Source organism: Urocitellus parryii (assembly GCF_045843805.1).
Source record: "Urocitellus parryii isolate mUroPar1 chromosome 13 unlocalized genomic scaffold, mUroPar1.hap1 SUPER_13_unloc_2, whole genome shotgun sequence".
In the NCBI taxonomy this organism is placed as follows: Eukaryota; Metazoa; Chordata; class Mammalia; order Rodentia; family Sciuridae; genus Urocitellus; species Urocitellus parryii.
The window spans coordinates 998,554-1,013,859 of NW_027551770.1; the positions used below are offsets into that span (position 1 = coordinate 998,554).

Consider the following 15,306-nt stretch of genomic DNA (forward strand, 5'->3'; position numbering starts at 1 on the left):
AAGGTCTTCTGTGTTTTATGAAAATAATTCATGAAAAGTGACCAGGGCCAGTAGCATAATAAGAATTAAATTTGTGTTTCATATTATTTCTAATAAAAAAGTACAAAAATTTCATAAGAACTCACTTGGAAATAAAATGCTTTTGGGGTCACCAGGTTATTCCTCAAGGGTTTAACCTGTCCCACCAGCATGTTTAAAATGTGGTTTATATTATGTTTTCATGAGTGGGTGGATAGAAATGTTAGTGTTTTAACTCTTATGGTTTCTGTCATTTCTTCTTTTAAGATTAAAGACATATTTCTCCAGAGTACTTTTGTGGGAATAAACAATGAAACAAAAGTGTGAAGCATTCCTATAAACCCTTATTAAATATTAAAGCACAAGAAACAAGATTCCCTTTAGGATTAAGGGATGGACGTCTCTCAGAAGAAAATAAAATAGCCAAGCTACTTAATTAAAATTAAATTTAACCTTTAATTCTTATGAGGTTAACAGCCATAGTAGAAAATTTGGTGTTGAAAAGTAAACCAATCTTCAAGGATTTGGGGAGTAAAATAACATGCAAGGAAAAGAGAGACTGGAAAGGCATATTTTTTTTTGAGATTTTGTGGTTATTTAAAAGTGCCAGATAAGGCAGTCAATCAGAGTCTGCTCTAGTTTGAAAATGATATTAGAGCCAGTATCAGATAAGGGCAAAGTTCAGGTGATGAAGACCAAATTCATGCATAAAATAGTAAAGTAACCACAGCTATCTTTACTTCAGCATAGTGAAATACACATCTCTAACTGGAGATTTAAGATGACAATCAGACATGTATTAATGAGCAAGATGAAATCCCACCTCTATATGTGAAGACATCAAGAAATGGAGTTCCTACCTAATCCATAGATGCCATAAAATCTGTGCATGTTTATCCTTTGTTTGGGTCACTCTGAGGTTTTTGCCCAATAAATGTTGTCTCCCTTCTGGATCAAGCAAAAATTCCTAAATAAAATCTTGCCTATGTCTAAATCCTTTTTTAAGTTTGTTATTTATTTCTACCACTCTAGGTCCAAGAACCCAAGTTCAGTTAGGAAAAAAAAAAGATGAATTAAACATCACCTACCTTATAAACAAATTCCTTAAAAGCTATTTGATTTGGAATAAGGAAACTGTCAGAAAGTATTACAAGCTCTTGATTGGTAGTCTTTTAATAAAGTACATTTAAATTAATGTAATTTTTAGCAGGAAAGAAAACTACACTTTGATTTTTGCAATGTCCAGAGGCAGTTTCCTGGGAGGACCATTATACCATTATAGAGATTTAATAGGAACCCCAAGGCATTAAAAGGGCTTCTTCAATAATGCTTCTGGATGGTTTTTGGTTAAAATCATGACTTTAACAATTATGATTTGGTCAACATAGACCAAAATCAACAAAAATCAATAGCTTTTTTATGCACCAATAATGAACCCACTAAGAAAGAATTCAGGAAAACACATCCATTCACAATAGCTTAAAAACAAACAAACAAACAAACAAAACCTAGGGATAAATATTATCAAGGAAGTAAAAGACTTATACAAAGAAAATTACAGAAATATGAAGAAAAGAAATTAAAGAAGATACTGCAAGATGAAAATATTTTCTATCTTCATGGATAGGCAGAGTTAATATTGTTAAAATAACCATACTACCAAAAGTGATCTACAAATTTAATGAAATCCCCATCAACATACCAATGGCATTTCTCACAGAACCAGAAAAAAATATTAAAATTTATATTAAAAAAAGTCTTAGAATAATTAAAGCAATACTGTTCAGAAAGAGCACTGTGGAGAGGTAAACCAAATTTTAAATTATGGTACAGAGTTATAGTGTCAAAAACAGTATGGTACTAGCATAAAAACAGACATGTAATCAATGGAACAGAACAGAAAACAGAGCAAAAACCATTGGATTCATGAAAATTTGCCAAAAACATGCAGTTGAGAAAAGACAGACTCTATAGTAAAAGGTGCTGGGAAAACTAGGAAGCGAAATGTGGAAGAATGAAATTAGATTGGTATTTTTTGCCCTATAAAAAAGTCAGCTCAAAGTGGCATAAGTTCCTAGGAATTAGACCAGAAACTTTGCAGTTCCTAAAGGAAAACAGAGGGGCAACACTCCTAACATTTAGATGCAGGAAATGACTTCCTCAATAGGACTCTTAAAATTCAGGAAATAATACCAAAAATTGATAAATGGAATGGCATAAAATATAAAAGCTTATGTATAACAAAGGAAACCAAAGCATGAAGAGAGAACCTACAGAATGGGAGAAAATTTTTTCATCTACTCTTCCAACAGAGGATTAATATCTAAATTATATAAAGAACTCAAAAAACTCAACAGACACACACACACACAATAAATAGGCAAATAAACTGAACAGACACTTGTTGAAAAAGTACAAAAGGGCAAAAATTATAGAAGGGAAGGTCATTATTTTTAGCCATTAGGGAAATGCAAATCAAAACTACATTGAGAATCAATATAACTCCAGTTAGAATGGCAATCATCTAGAACATAAATAACAATAAATTATGGTGAGAATATGAGGGGAAAGGAGTTCTTAAACATTGCTAGTGGGAATGTAAATTAGTGCAACCTTTATGGAAGTCAGTATGGAGCTTCCTCAGGAAACTAAAAATAGAACTACCATATCATCCAGGTATATCATCGCTCAGAATTTATCCAATAGAATTAAAGTCAGCACACTTGAAATATATATATCATACCCATATTCATTTCAGCACAATTCAAAACAGTGACGTTATGGAATCAGTCTAGGAACCCATAAACAGGTGACTAGATAAAGAAAATGGGGCTTGGGAGTTGGAGGAGGGAGAAGCCAGGAAGAAAACGGCGGCCGTGGCTGCAGAGGCGGCAGCGACTGCTGCGTCCCCCGGGGAGGGGGGTGCCGGCGAGGCCGAGCCGGAGATGGAGCCCATCCCCGGCAGCGAGGCCGGCACTGATCCCCTCCCGGTCACGGCCACTGAAGCGTCTGTGCCGGACGGCGAGGCCGACGGGCAGCAGTCCGCTCCTCAGGCCGACGAGCCGCTGCCGCCCCCAGGGGAGCTCGCCCGCAGCCTGGAGGCGGCGGGGCTGGAGCTGGAGGCTGAGGAGAAGCTACCCGTCCGGGTGGCGGAGCCGGCGGTTGCCGCGTCTCAAGGGCCGGACCTTCCACCTTCCCCAGCACCGGCTCCCGAGGAGCGCGAGGACTCGCCGTTGCCCCAGCCCACAGCTCCGGCGCTGGAGATAAAAATTGCACTCAGTTGGCTGACTTTTTATACTACCTTATAGCCATTTTTAGACTGAGAAGCTTAAACTGAACATGCAATCAAATTTTGTATTCAGAAAGTGAGATTTTAGCAGTATTTTCCAATTTTGAAATCTAAAAACATCCCAAGGCATAGAAGCCATAGCCTCAACTGAAACTGAATTTTTTCAGGGACTGTTAATTGCTATTTGTACTATTACTGTATATATATATATATATATATATATATATATATATATATATATATATATCTTCACATATATATAACATTGCCTGTCACTATGTGACATAGGTTGTGTATTTGGGATTTAGTAAGGGGCACATTGTGGATATTTAATGACTACTTTTTTTTTTAAACTAAAGAAAATTAGTCTTTCTATGGTCATAATGGTATAAAAGTTTGATATTTGGGTGTTTGACAAGCTGAGATGCTTGCTTTGACAAACTGAATGCTTGCTATTCAGTGACATGCTGGGGAAGTAGCCCAGTATTTGGGATTAAAACTGTCAAGACTGGACAGGTTTGAGTCATTGTTCTCCTTTGTGCAGTGGGGATATAGCAGACTTTCAAGCTTCTGGTTTGGGAGCTTAGATACGTTTGGTTTTGGATATGTAAATAGTTGATTGCTAAATTTGGTCAGATTTCTCCTGACTGGCTGTTCCTAAATTCTTAGGATACGTCCCAATAAATTACACTTTGTGAATTAATTGTCAAATGTGTAATTGTTGCATTTTGGATGTACCTAATTTGATAATTAAAAAAAATAAGGTATCTGTTTGCAGGTCAGAAAATGAGAAAATGTAATTGTGTAATGCTCTGAAATGTAAAAAAAAAATACAAACAAGAAAACAAAACGAAAAAAATCTGTAAATAAAATCGACTAAATCCAAAAAAAAAAAAAAAAAAGAAAAGAAAAAAGAAAATGGGGCATATGTATATACAATGAAATTTTACTCAGACATGACTAAGAATAAAATTATGTAATTTGCAGGAATCTGATGGAATTGATGATCATGTTAAGTGCAATAGACCATACTCAGAAGCCAAGTATTGCATGTATTCTGTCTATAAGAATTTAGGAAGTAGAAGTAGAATATAGGAAGTAGAATATAGGAAGAAAAGAAGATGACACGAAGTAGTAGGGTGACTATCAGGGAAAGGCAAGGAGACAAGGGGATGTAAGAAGGAGGGTAAGAGTGTAGATACAATCAAAGCATGTTGAATGCATGTATGGAAATTTCACATTGAAACCAATTATTTTTTGCAATTTACATGTGTTAATAATTGTGTATTGACATAGTTTAAATACTTAAGGTCTGTCTTGAAAGAATTGTTGATTTGCCAGTGCCTGAGCAATTGCCCTGAAAGAACAGCTGCTTTCCTAGAGGAGCAAACTCTTTCCTTGTTACATTGGTTGCAGAGTCTTCATTGGTTTCCAATTTGCCTTCAGGATGAGTATTCCCTAGAATAAAAAGTTATTCTTTTTGACAGAAGACACACATGTCCCAATTTTATTATTTATGAAATTTTATATTTTTTATCCTTGTTCTTCATTGACAGCATGTTCTAGGTAAACAGGTTTTATTTACATTTCCCCTTTTCTAAAAAATAGTTTATTAAGTTGAGTGTTGACTAACTTGAGAATTAAAAACTCCTGGGAGCTCAGTCTGAGGATGGCCCTAAGATTTTATGGCTTTTACTTCTTGAAGGCCTGCTAGCTTCTTGAAGTGAAGCTCTAAAATATCGAGTTTTTGCCAAAGGGAGGGGAAAAGTAACATTTTAAAGTAAGCCAAGAGCATTCTACACACACACAAAAAGATTATCCTACAAGGGAAAAGACTTCACCAAACCCTTATCCAACTTGGCGAAAGGAAAATTTTCCACCTTTAGCCCTCCATATCCATCTTGGCTCACCTAAGAAGGGTATTAAAACTAAGGAGCACCTGACTGACACAGCCCAGAGGCCCAGGACTACTAAACTACAGACCCAGAAGATTCCAGATGCATCTCTTCTTCCAACACTACCTGAATAAGACTACTCTATAATAATGGTGGATTACACCTGGAAGAACTTCAAGACTAGGATTTCATGTATAAGGTCATTCTAGTTAAACCCAAAACAACAGAGGAGATAGCCAAGACAACAGAGGAGATTTTATCCTTTCAGAGGTATAGCTAATGCAAACAGCAAGCAAAACCTAACTGCTGATAAAACCTCACACCAACATCTTATTTAGTCATCCTCTTTTATCCACAGTAGATACTCCCAAGATCAACAGTGAATAGCAGAAACCACAAGAAGTAACAAACCCTAATATATATATATATATATATATATATATATATATATATATATAGAGAGAGAGAGAGAGAGAGAGAGAGAGAGAGAGAGAGAGAGAGAGATATGAGATGCTGTTGGTGAATTATGTAGGCACTGTAATACAGCATTGGGCTACCTGACAGTACATTAGAAGGAGCATCTTAGGTTTTGAGTGATCATCAAACCTTCATGGTGTTGGGTGTTTAGTGTATATGGTGTGTATATGCTGGTCACAGGGATGATTCACATCCTAAGTAGGGCAGAGCAAGATGGTATGAAATTTCATTACACTACTTAGAACAGTACAAAATTCAAAATTTATAGATTGTTTATTTCTAGAATTGTACAGTTAGTATTTTCAGACCATACTTGACCACTGGTAAATAAAACTACAGAAAGTAAAATCATGGATAAAGGGAAAACACTCTTCTTTAGTTTCAGAATCTATAATGTCTGACGTCCAAAGAAAAATGACAAGAAATGCTAAAAGACAAGAAAAAACACAATTTGGAGAGTTAAAGCAGCATGAAAACAAGAATCAGATAAGGTAGAGTTGTGGGAATTACAAGACAAGGAATTTAAAATAATTCCTATAGCAAAGATCTACTAGAAATAGTGGGAAAAATGCAACAATAGAGGGGTAATGCAAGCAGAAACATGAATATCCTAATAAAGACTGAGAAATGATGGAAATAAAAATACTACAGGAAAACAAGAATATAATTGATTAGCTTATCAGTAAATTGGACATAGTCCAGGACAAGAAAAATAACCTTGAAAAGAGGTGAATAGAAGCATCTCAATCTAAATTGCAAAGAGGAAAAAAAAAACTTAAAAAAACCCAAGCATTTTCAAGAACTTTGTGACAATGTCAAAATGTATAACATGCTCAATGGGAATTCTAGAAATTGAAGAAAGATGAAAAGGAACAGAGAGGGGTTGAGATTGTGGCTTAGTGGTGGAGCACTTGTCTAGCATGTGCGAGGCCCTGGGTTCGATTCTCAGCACCACATAAAAATAAATAAACAAAAATTAAGGTATTATGTCCAACTACTTCTAAAAAATCAATATTTTTAAAAAAAGGAACAGAGAAAATTTAAAACAATATTGACTGATGAGTTTTCTGGCATTAATGACAGACACCAAATCACAAATTATGAAAACCAGAAAAATCCAAAAAAATATACACAGTAGGCAACTTCAGAAAACTAAAGACAATTTTAAAAAATGTTAAAATCCAGAGAAGGGGAACAAAACTTTATAATGAACCCAGGATGAGACTTGTATTAAACTTCTTGTCCAACCAAGAAGGTGGAGTGACAATTTACAATACCCAAACTGTGGAACCAACCTAGATGCCTTTCAACACATGAATGAATAAAGAAAACATGATAAAGATACACAATGGAATATTACTCAGCCTTTAAGAAGAATGAAATTATGGCATTTGCAGGTAAGCTGATTGGGCTAGAGTATATCACACTAAGCAAAATAAGCCAATCCCCCAATATCAAAGTCCAAATGTTTTCTCTGATATGTGGATTCCATTCACAATAAGGAGATGGGGGCTAGGGAAGAATAGAGGCACTTTTCATTAGACAGAGGGAAGTGAAGGGAGGGAAGAGGGTATGGGTATATGAATGATAGTAGAATAAAGTAGACATTATTACTCTATGTGCATATATGATTACACATCCAGTGTGATTCTACATTGGGTACAACAAAAACAGTGAGAAGTTGTACTCCATTGATGTATGATGTGACAAAATGCATTCTGCTGTCATGTGTAACTAATTAGAACAAAATTTAAAAAGCCATAAAAAAGAACAAAAAAGGGAAAATAAAAGAAAGGTAAAGTGAAATATCTAAAATGCAAAAAAATCAATCAATATAATTATGAATATATTAAAAATAACTTTAAAAATGAAGGACAAATATTCATTGAGACATAATTTAAGAAAATTTGTTAGAAATAGTTTTACATTCAAATTAATATTACCAAAACAACCATACTTCCAAAAGCACTATACAGATTTAATGCAATTCCAATCAAAATTCCAATGGCATTCCTCATAGAAATTGAAAAAGCAATCATTAAATTCATCTGGAAAAATAAGAGACCCAGAATAGCTAAAGCAATCCTTAGCAAGAAGAGTAAAGCAAGTGGCATCACTATACCAGACCTTAAACTACAGAGAAATAGTAACAAAAACAGCATGGTATTGGCACCTAAACAGACTGGTAGACCAATGGTACAGAATAGAGGACACAGAGACTAACCCACAAAATTACAATTACAATATATTGGATATAGGTGCCAAGAACATATATTGCAGAAAAGATAGCCTCTTCAACAAATGGTACTGGGAAAACTGGAAATCCATATGCAACGAAATGAAATTAAACCCCTATCTCTCATCATGCATAAAACTCAACTCAAAATGGATCAAGGACTTAGGAATACAACCAGAGACTCTGCGTCTAATAGAAGAAAAAATATGCCCTAATCTCCATCATGTAGGATTAGGCCCCAACTTCCTTAGTAAGACTCCTGTGGCATAAGAATTTAAATCAAGAATCAATAAATGGGATAGACTCAAACCAAAAAAAGTTTCTTCTCAGCAAAAGAAGCAATCTGCCAGGTGAATAGAGAGCCTACATCTTGGGAGAAAATTTTTACCCCTCGCACATCATATAGAATACTAATGTTTAGGATATATAAAGAACTTAAAAAGTTAAACACCAAAAAAAGGAAAAACAAATAACCCAATCAATAAATGGGCCAAGGACCTGAACAGACACTTCATAGATGATGATGTACAATGAATCAACCAATATATGAAAAAATGTTCATCATCAGTAGCAATTAGAGAAATGCAAATCAAAATCACTCTAAGCTTTCATCTGACTCCAGTCAGAATGCCAGCCATTATGAAGACAAACAACAATAAGTGTTGGTGAGGATGTGGGAGAAAAGGTACACTCATACACTGCTGGTGGGACTGCAACTGGGCAGCCACTATGGAAAGCAGTTTGGAGATTCCTTGGAAAATTGGGAATGGAATTACCATTTGACCCAGCTATCCCTCTCCTTGGTCTATACCCAAAGGACTTAAAAACAGCATACTACAGGAACACAGCCATATCAATGTTTATAGTGGCACAATTCACAATAGCTGCTTTGTGGAACCAACCTAGATGCCCTTAAAGAGATGAATGGATAAAAAATGTGGCATATATACATAATGGAATTTTATTCAGCAATAAAAGAGAATAAAATCATGGCATTTGCAGGTAAATGGATGGAGTTAGAGAAGATAATGCTAAGTGAACTTATCCAATCTGAAAAAAACAAATTCTGAATGTTTACTTTGATATAAGAAGGCTGATTCATAGTGGGATAGAAAGAGGGAGCATGAGAGGAATAGATGAACTCTAGATGGGGCAGAGGAGTTGTAGGGGAAGGGAGAGGAAATGGGGTTAGAAATGATGGTGGAATGTAATGATCATTAATATCCAGAGTACATGTATGAAGACACCAATTGGTGTAAATATAGTTTGTATACAACCTGAGATGTGAAAAATGGTGTTCTATATGTGTAATAAGAATCGTAATGCAGTCTTCTGTCATATATAAATAAAAAATAATTAATTAATTAAAAAAGAGTGCCAAGTAAAAAAGAAAGAAAAAAGAAATAGTTCTACCTTGCAAGAAATTTTAAAGGAGATTTTCTGAAGGAAGATAAATTAATAAGTAAGAAACTTGGATCTATATAAAGAAGGAATTATTTATCTATTTACATTAGACAAAACTAAATGAAGATAAAATAAAATCTTCATTTTATTATTCTATCTAGTCAAATAGAAAAATATTAATTAAATTGTATTGGGCAATAATAATACAAGGACAGGTGAAATGAATGACAGCAATGTTATAAATTGCAGGGGAAAGAAACTGGGAATAAACTGTTACAAGGTAACTGCACAAACCATGAAGACATATAATGGTATTTGAAAGTGGATTTTGAATAGGGGTGTGTGTGTGTGTGTGTGTGTGTGTGTGTGTGTGTGTGTTTGCACATACCATGCTAACACTGCTATTTATAATTATGCATCTAACAGCAAAGCATCAGAATGTGTAAGAAAAAAACTAACAGAATTTCAAGCAAAAATAGGGGAGTTTATTATTGTACTTGGCAAACTCAACACACTTCATGAATAATTGACAAAACTATCATTGAATCAAATAGTACCATATTGTTATGGTTTGTATATGAGGTGTCCCCCCAAAGCTCATGTATGAGACAATGCAAGAATTTTCAGATGTGAATTGATTAGATTATGTGAACTTTAATTTGTAGATTAATCTGCTGATAAGAGTTAACTTGTCAGTAACTGAAGGCAGGAAGGGTGTGACTGGAGGAAGGTCATTGGAGGCATGACTTTGGCATTTATATTATACTACATTTTTGACAAAGAATTTGTCTAAGTTTGTTTATGTCCTGAGACTTTCTGGAAGGCTGAATTTAAAGGTGATGGACTAATTAATCTGATGGAGGAAATTTCAAGGCAGCACAGCATTCACACAAAGCCATATATATTGCTGGTGGCTTTAGGCCAAGTTTACTAGGATAATCAGGAGCAGAAAGCAGAGAAGAAACAGGTGAAAAACTTGCAGTGTAGCCAGAAATGTGTGAGTGAAACTGGAGCTAAGTTGTGGTTTTCAGAGACACTACAGCCACTAAAGAGAAACTGAGTACTTTAACCAGAAACAATAAGATAGGTGACTTGAGGTCATCTCAGGAATTTGTAAGACCACATATATCTCAGGCTCAAAAATGTAAAAGTAAAAATTTCTTTTAAGAAGAAGCCATGTTGGGCTGGGGTTATGGCTCAGTGGTAGAGTGCTCATCTAGAATGTGTGAGGCCCTGAGTTTGATCCTCAGCACCACATATAAATAAATAAAATAAAGCTATTGTGTCCACCTTCAACTAAATATATATGAAGCAATGTTGTTGCAAATGAACTACTGCTGAACATTCAGTCCTACAATTATGCATGAAGACTGTGGGTCCTAAAATTGATAATTTGTTTATTGGAGGGAGCTGGGGAGCCTCCAAAGCTTCAGACTGCTTTGTTCTTGCACAGCACATCTTTTATAGGACAGTGTGAAGTTAAATCTTAACTATGCTATAACATATTGGAAACAACTAACTTGTTTGCTAGTACTCAGAAAAGATTTTAGCCAGTGACAAAACAGGATATGTTCTCATAAAATGCCAGGGAACAATCACCTAAAGTATGTATTAGGTAGTACAGTGGGGTCTTATTTTTTTCCTTCATCAGGGACATTGTGCCCAACAAGAATTAGCCTACCGTGAGGAGTCATTTCTGTCTTGTCACATTCAGCATTCCAGCTTCCTTCCTTGGCTTTGGCTAATACATAGGATCTCTGCATTTGGATTCTTCGGGGTACACTCTCCATGGCTTCAGGATGGCACACCAACACCTGCTTATACAGGGGTCTAGGAAATTTTTTCACTGTGCTAAGCTGCCCAGGCACTTAGAGGATGCTTCAACCATGGCCCAGAAGTCTTGGCTACTGCTTAAGATGGTGGCAGACCTTGGTGTCAACCACAGGGTGTTGGTTCTGCAGGTTTGCAGGATGCTGGAGTAAGGGAGTCATGGAAGATTCCATTGAGATTTCAAAGGAAGGTCTGAGAGGTCAGCCCCTGTGAGGATGATGCATCAAGATATATGAAGGGAGCCAGAGCTCAAATGAGACCCCTAAGATTAAGAGATGACAGTAATGTGGGATTATCTACAAAGGAAAGCTGCAGAATCAAGGAGAGGCAAGACAGAGACTATGTGAACTGCAACCAACAATGCCATAAAGATGGAGCTGTGCAGGGTCTCTTGCACAGAACATCAGGGTGCCATGTGCTTCAGATAGTGGATATAGAACTACAGGACTTGTTTGCCAGCTGGATTTCATTCTTGCTTTCTTTGGTCTCATCCATGCTTTGCACAACTAGAATACATATCACTTGGTCTTTTTTTTTTTTATAAATTGAGCATATTTACTTTGCTTTAATTCAGCTGCAGAAGCTTCACAAATTTAGCATTGCACAAGTGTTGGTTTTTTTTAAATGCTACAAAATTAGTTTCTTGTGAACATTTTCATATACTGAAAACACCACACAATTTGTAACACTTGGAAAAATATATTCAATTCACATCAATTCTCAAATCCTCTCACTGGAAGATACCATTATTTTACATAGTCCACCATTACTTCTAAAATCGGAAAGATCAGATAAAAAAGGGTCAGTACCACAGACCAATGTGCTTGACATTGTTGAGATTACATTTTAAACCAACCAGAAGCTGTATAAAATGCCATTTTGATTTTTCCTCTTATGTTGTTTCTGCTTAAATAACATCAAAAGATACAGACACAACCACTGAAAAAAGATCACTTTAGTTTGCCATCATTGAAACTATAGAACTAATGAATGTGCTTGTATTCCAAACACAGCATGAAATATTATTCAGGTTTTAAAATTTGCTGCAATTGATACATAATATAAAAAATTTATCCATGAGATGACTGATTTCAGGTTATTTTTTTTTCTGAGGCATTAAAGAGTGCTAAGTCATTTTGGGTACATTTTATCATGTCCTCAAATAAGGCAGGCATATTAGTTGTTGCATATGCTTTTAAAAAGGATGGAAAAATATTAATTTCAGAACCTCATCTATTACAATCTTCACTAGATAATTAAAGTCAAGTAATTAAAAATTGATAATGTTAATTTTTAATATTTTAAATTGAAAGTCAGAAAAATCTTTAACTTATTTTATCCCTTATATTTCAGAGTTGGCCAATCTTAACTTTATTAAAATACTTAATTGTTGAAACTGTAGGGTAAAACCCTACAGAGGAAGTGGAGTACTAAAAATTATGCCACTGGGCCAAGAGGAGAAAATCTTTCACAATAAATCTCTTTCCCCATTGGAGAAGAAAACAGAAAGAATCATTTTAGCCCTTCTTAGCCTTTCAGAAGGAAAAGGCTCCAGAGTAGAGTTTTATTTTCCTGATGATAATAAAAAATTGTATCTGTAAAAGGACCTAGCTCAGGAAAACTCTAAGTAGATCTCTCTAGTAAGGATTAACAACAACAAAGACAACCACCACCACCACCTTTCTCCACAGCTAAGACTTAAGAAGCAGAACTTAAGTGTGTTATCTAAATCACACTACCACTCAATACACATTACATATATAAAAGTAAAGTCAATCCTAATCAGAAAGCTGGAAATTCCATTGAAAATTAGACCTTTCCCACCTATACTTTAAAGATCTGCTCATTATGTTTTGGTTTAAGTGGTCTCTTCTGAAATTAGAGACTGTAAAAGTCTCACATTCAACTTGTAAGGATTTTCAGCAGTAAAGCAGATTCGGTACTTTAATAGATTTTTTTATGCAAAGATTTTCTTCTCGAAATGAAAGTAGATCGTTAGGAAGAGAACAATTTGCACTCCCAAAACTACATGGTACATCATGGCATTCATGTTCTGAATTTAAATTTGGCAATGGGCGGCACTTTCTAAGGGGGGGGGCATAATATGCCCTTGAGGAAAAACTTAGTTAAAATGAAAAGTTTGAAGTCTAGAATAAAAGCTTGCTCCTCTCAGAGCGGGGAAAAATGGACATGATTAGGGGGTGGGCGGGTGAAGAAAGCAGCGGCTGCGCTGCAGCGGGCGGTAGGACCGCGCAGACGCCGCTCGCCCCGCAGCGCCCGCGAGGGCTCCGTCAGGGCAATTAGAGCAGCGCAGGCCGCGCCAGGCAGGGGGCTGTCAGCCTTAATCTGCGCGCTGACGGGCAGCGCGAAGCCGGAGCTCAGCCCGCAGGAAGCACGACCAGTGAACCCATATTGCTTTGACAGTTGCACTCATCTAGAAATAATGCAAAACGCTATTTAGATGTATATATCACGACCCTGTGCTCTAGGAAGAAAACAATCTAATGAGGGGCTGGGAGTCTGCTCCCCGACAGCAAGCAGTTAGGCGACGTGTGGATGCATGCTCCAGAGTGGTTCCTTGGCTTCCCCTCCCCCGTCTCGCTCGCTCTCCTCTTACAGCTCTTCGTGCTTTATTCGGTGGGAGCGTCGCGTCAGAGTCGGCTTGAGGGAACTGGTCTTTGCCTCAGAGGCTTCGGTAAAGAATTTGAAAATAGACGGGAAGCTCTTCCAGGAAGTTAGCTCGTGACGGTCGGTGCCTGCTGAGACTCGGGGACAGTCAGGTAGCATGGACTCCACTGATGTATCTAATGGTTCTGAGCTAGAGACCCAATTACAACAGTTCTCTCTCATCCATTCCCGAATCGTTTTCCCAGCTTCTTGATGCCATACATTGTGAACAGAGTCTGTCAGTGCCACAGCAGTTACCTTACTTTTCACATCCGCTTCTCGTTGAATCATCAGTTCAACAAAAGCAAGTCCTCCATAGCTGTGAGCAACAAAAAATACATTCTCAGCTGCAGACTGGGCTATGAAATGGTCCCAAACATAGACGGCATGTTCTTCAGGAGAACCATTCTCTCTTATATACAATTGCATCATTTCTTTTTCTCTTTGGGGGTTACGATACTTCTCATAGAAATCACGTCGCTTCTTTGTTTCTTTAGAGACTTTATCTTTTCTTTCCCGTTTTTCTGCTGGTTCATCTGAACTATCAGAAGATGACTGTACATGCATCTTCGGCTTTTCTACTTCAATATAGTTTTCATTGGGATTCAGTACTATTACTCCATATCCTTCATCCACAGCTCTCTTAATAAAAGGTATCTGTGTGCCACTGTCCAGATCTTCATTTATAATAAGCCTTCTAGCCCACTGACCTGCCCTGACAACACCACTACCATGAATTAAAACCATCAGTTTCTGTGGATTTGTCAAAGCATCATCACTCATAAAGATAAAACTCTTTGGTTCACTTTCAGTGGCATCTACTGGAATAGAGATTTTTTTTCAAATTACAGTCCTTCTCCAGGAGTTCATATACATACTTCGTGATAATCTCTCCCAGAGCCTCATATCTTTTCTGGTTCCATCTGTGCAAATCTTCCCGGTAATTAAAAACAAATGGTTCCCCAGTTTTTATGTGTCTTAACTGCCCCTTTTCATTAAAAGCGTATTCAAATCCTTCCAGAGTATCAGGAAAATCAAGAGGTGGTTCATCTTTTTTCATTAGTTCATCCAAATCTATTCTAGATAATAAGTCTGAGCTCTGCCCCCAGCTACAGGGCTGAGGGGGGAGGCGGGAGGAGGCGTGGCCTTCCAGCTCGCTAGTGGAACTCCCTCCTGCGGTTGTTGTGACTTTCCCTCTAGGGATCCGCGCCCCGACCAAGTTCGAGTTGCACTTCCGGGGTCCACAGGAGCCTCACTTGGTCTTGATATAGAATTGCTATATATCGCTACATGCTGTTTGCTAAAACTTTGTTGAGGATTATTTTTTATCTATGTTCATGAAAGATATTGGTCAGTAAATTTTTTTTCTGTTTATGTCTTTATCTTATTGACATTATAGTCCCATGGTATAATTTGGAAAATGTTCTCTATTCATTTATTTTCTGAGAGAGATTATAAATAATTATTATCATTTCTTTCTTAAATTTTTG

At 36.6% G+C, this 15,306-nt stretch overlaps 1 protein-coding gene across 1 annotated transcript; it reads right to left on the reverse strand.

Moving 5' to 3' along the window:
- Positions 1 to 13,536: 13,536 nt before the first annotated feature.
- On the reverse strand, positions 13,537 to 14,977 carry LOC144251413 (cotranscriptional regulator ARB2A-like). Its single transcript, XM_077794347.1, is given in 2 exon segments — positions 13,537 to 14,656; positions 14,658 to 14,977. Coding segments are annotated over 2 exon segments (1,113 nt in total). The 5' UTR covers positions 14,877 to 14,977; the 3' UTR covers positions 13,537 to 13,762.
- Between the last annotated feature and the right edge of the window lie 329 nt (positions 14,978 to 15,306).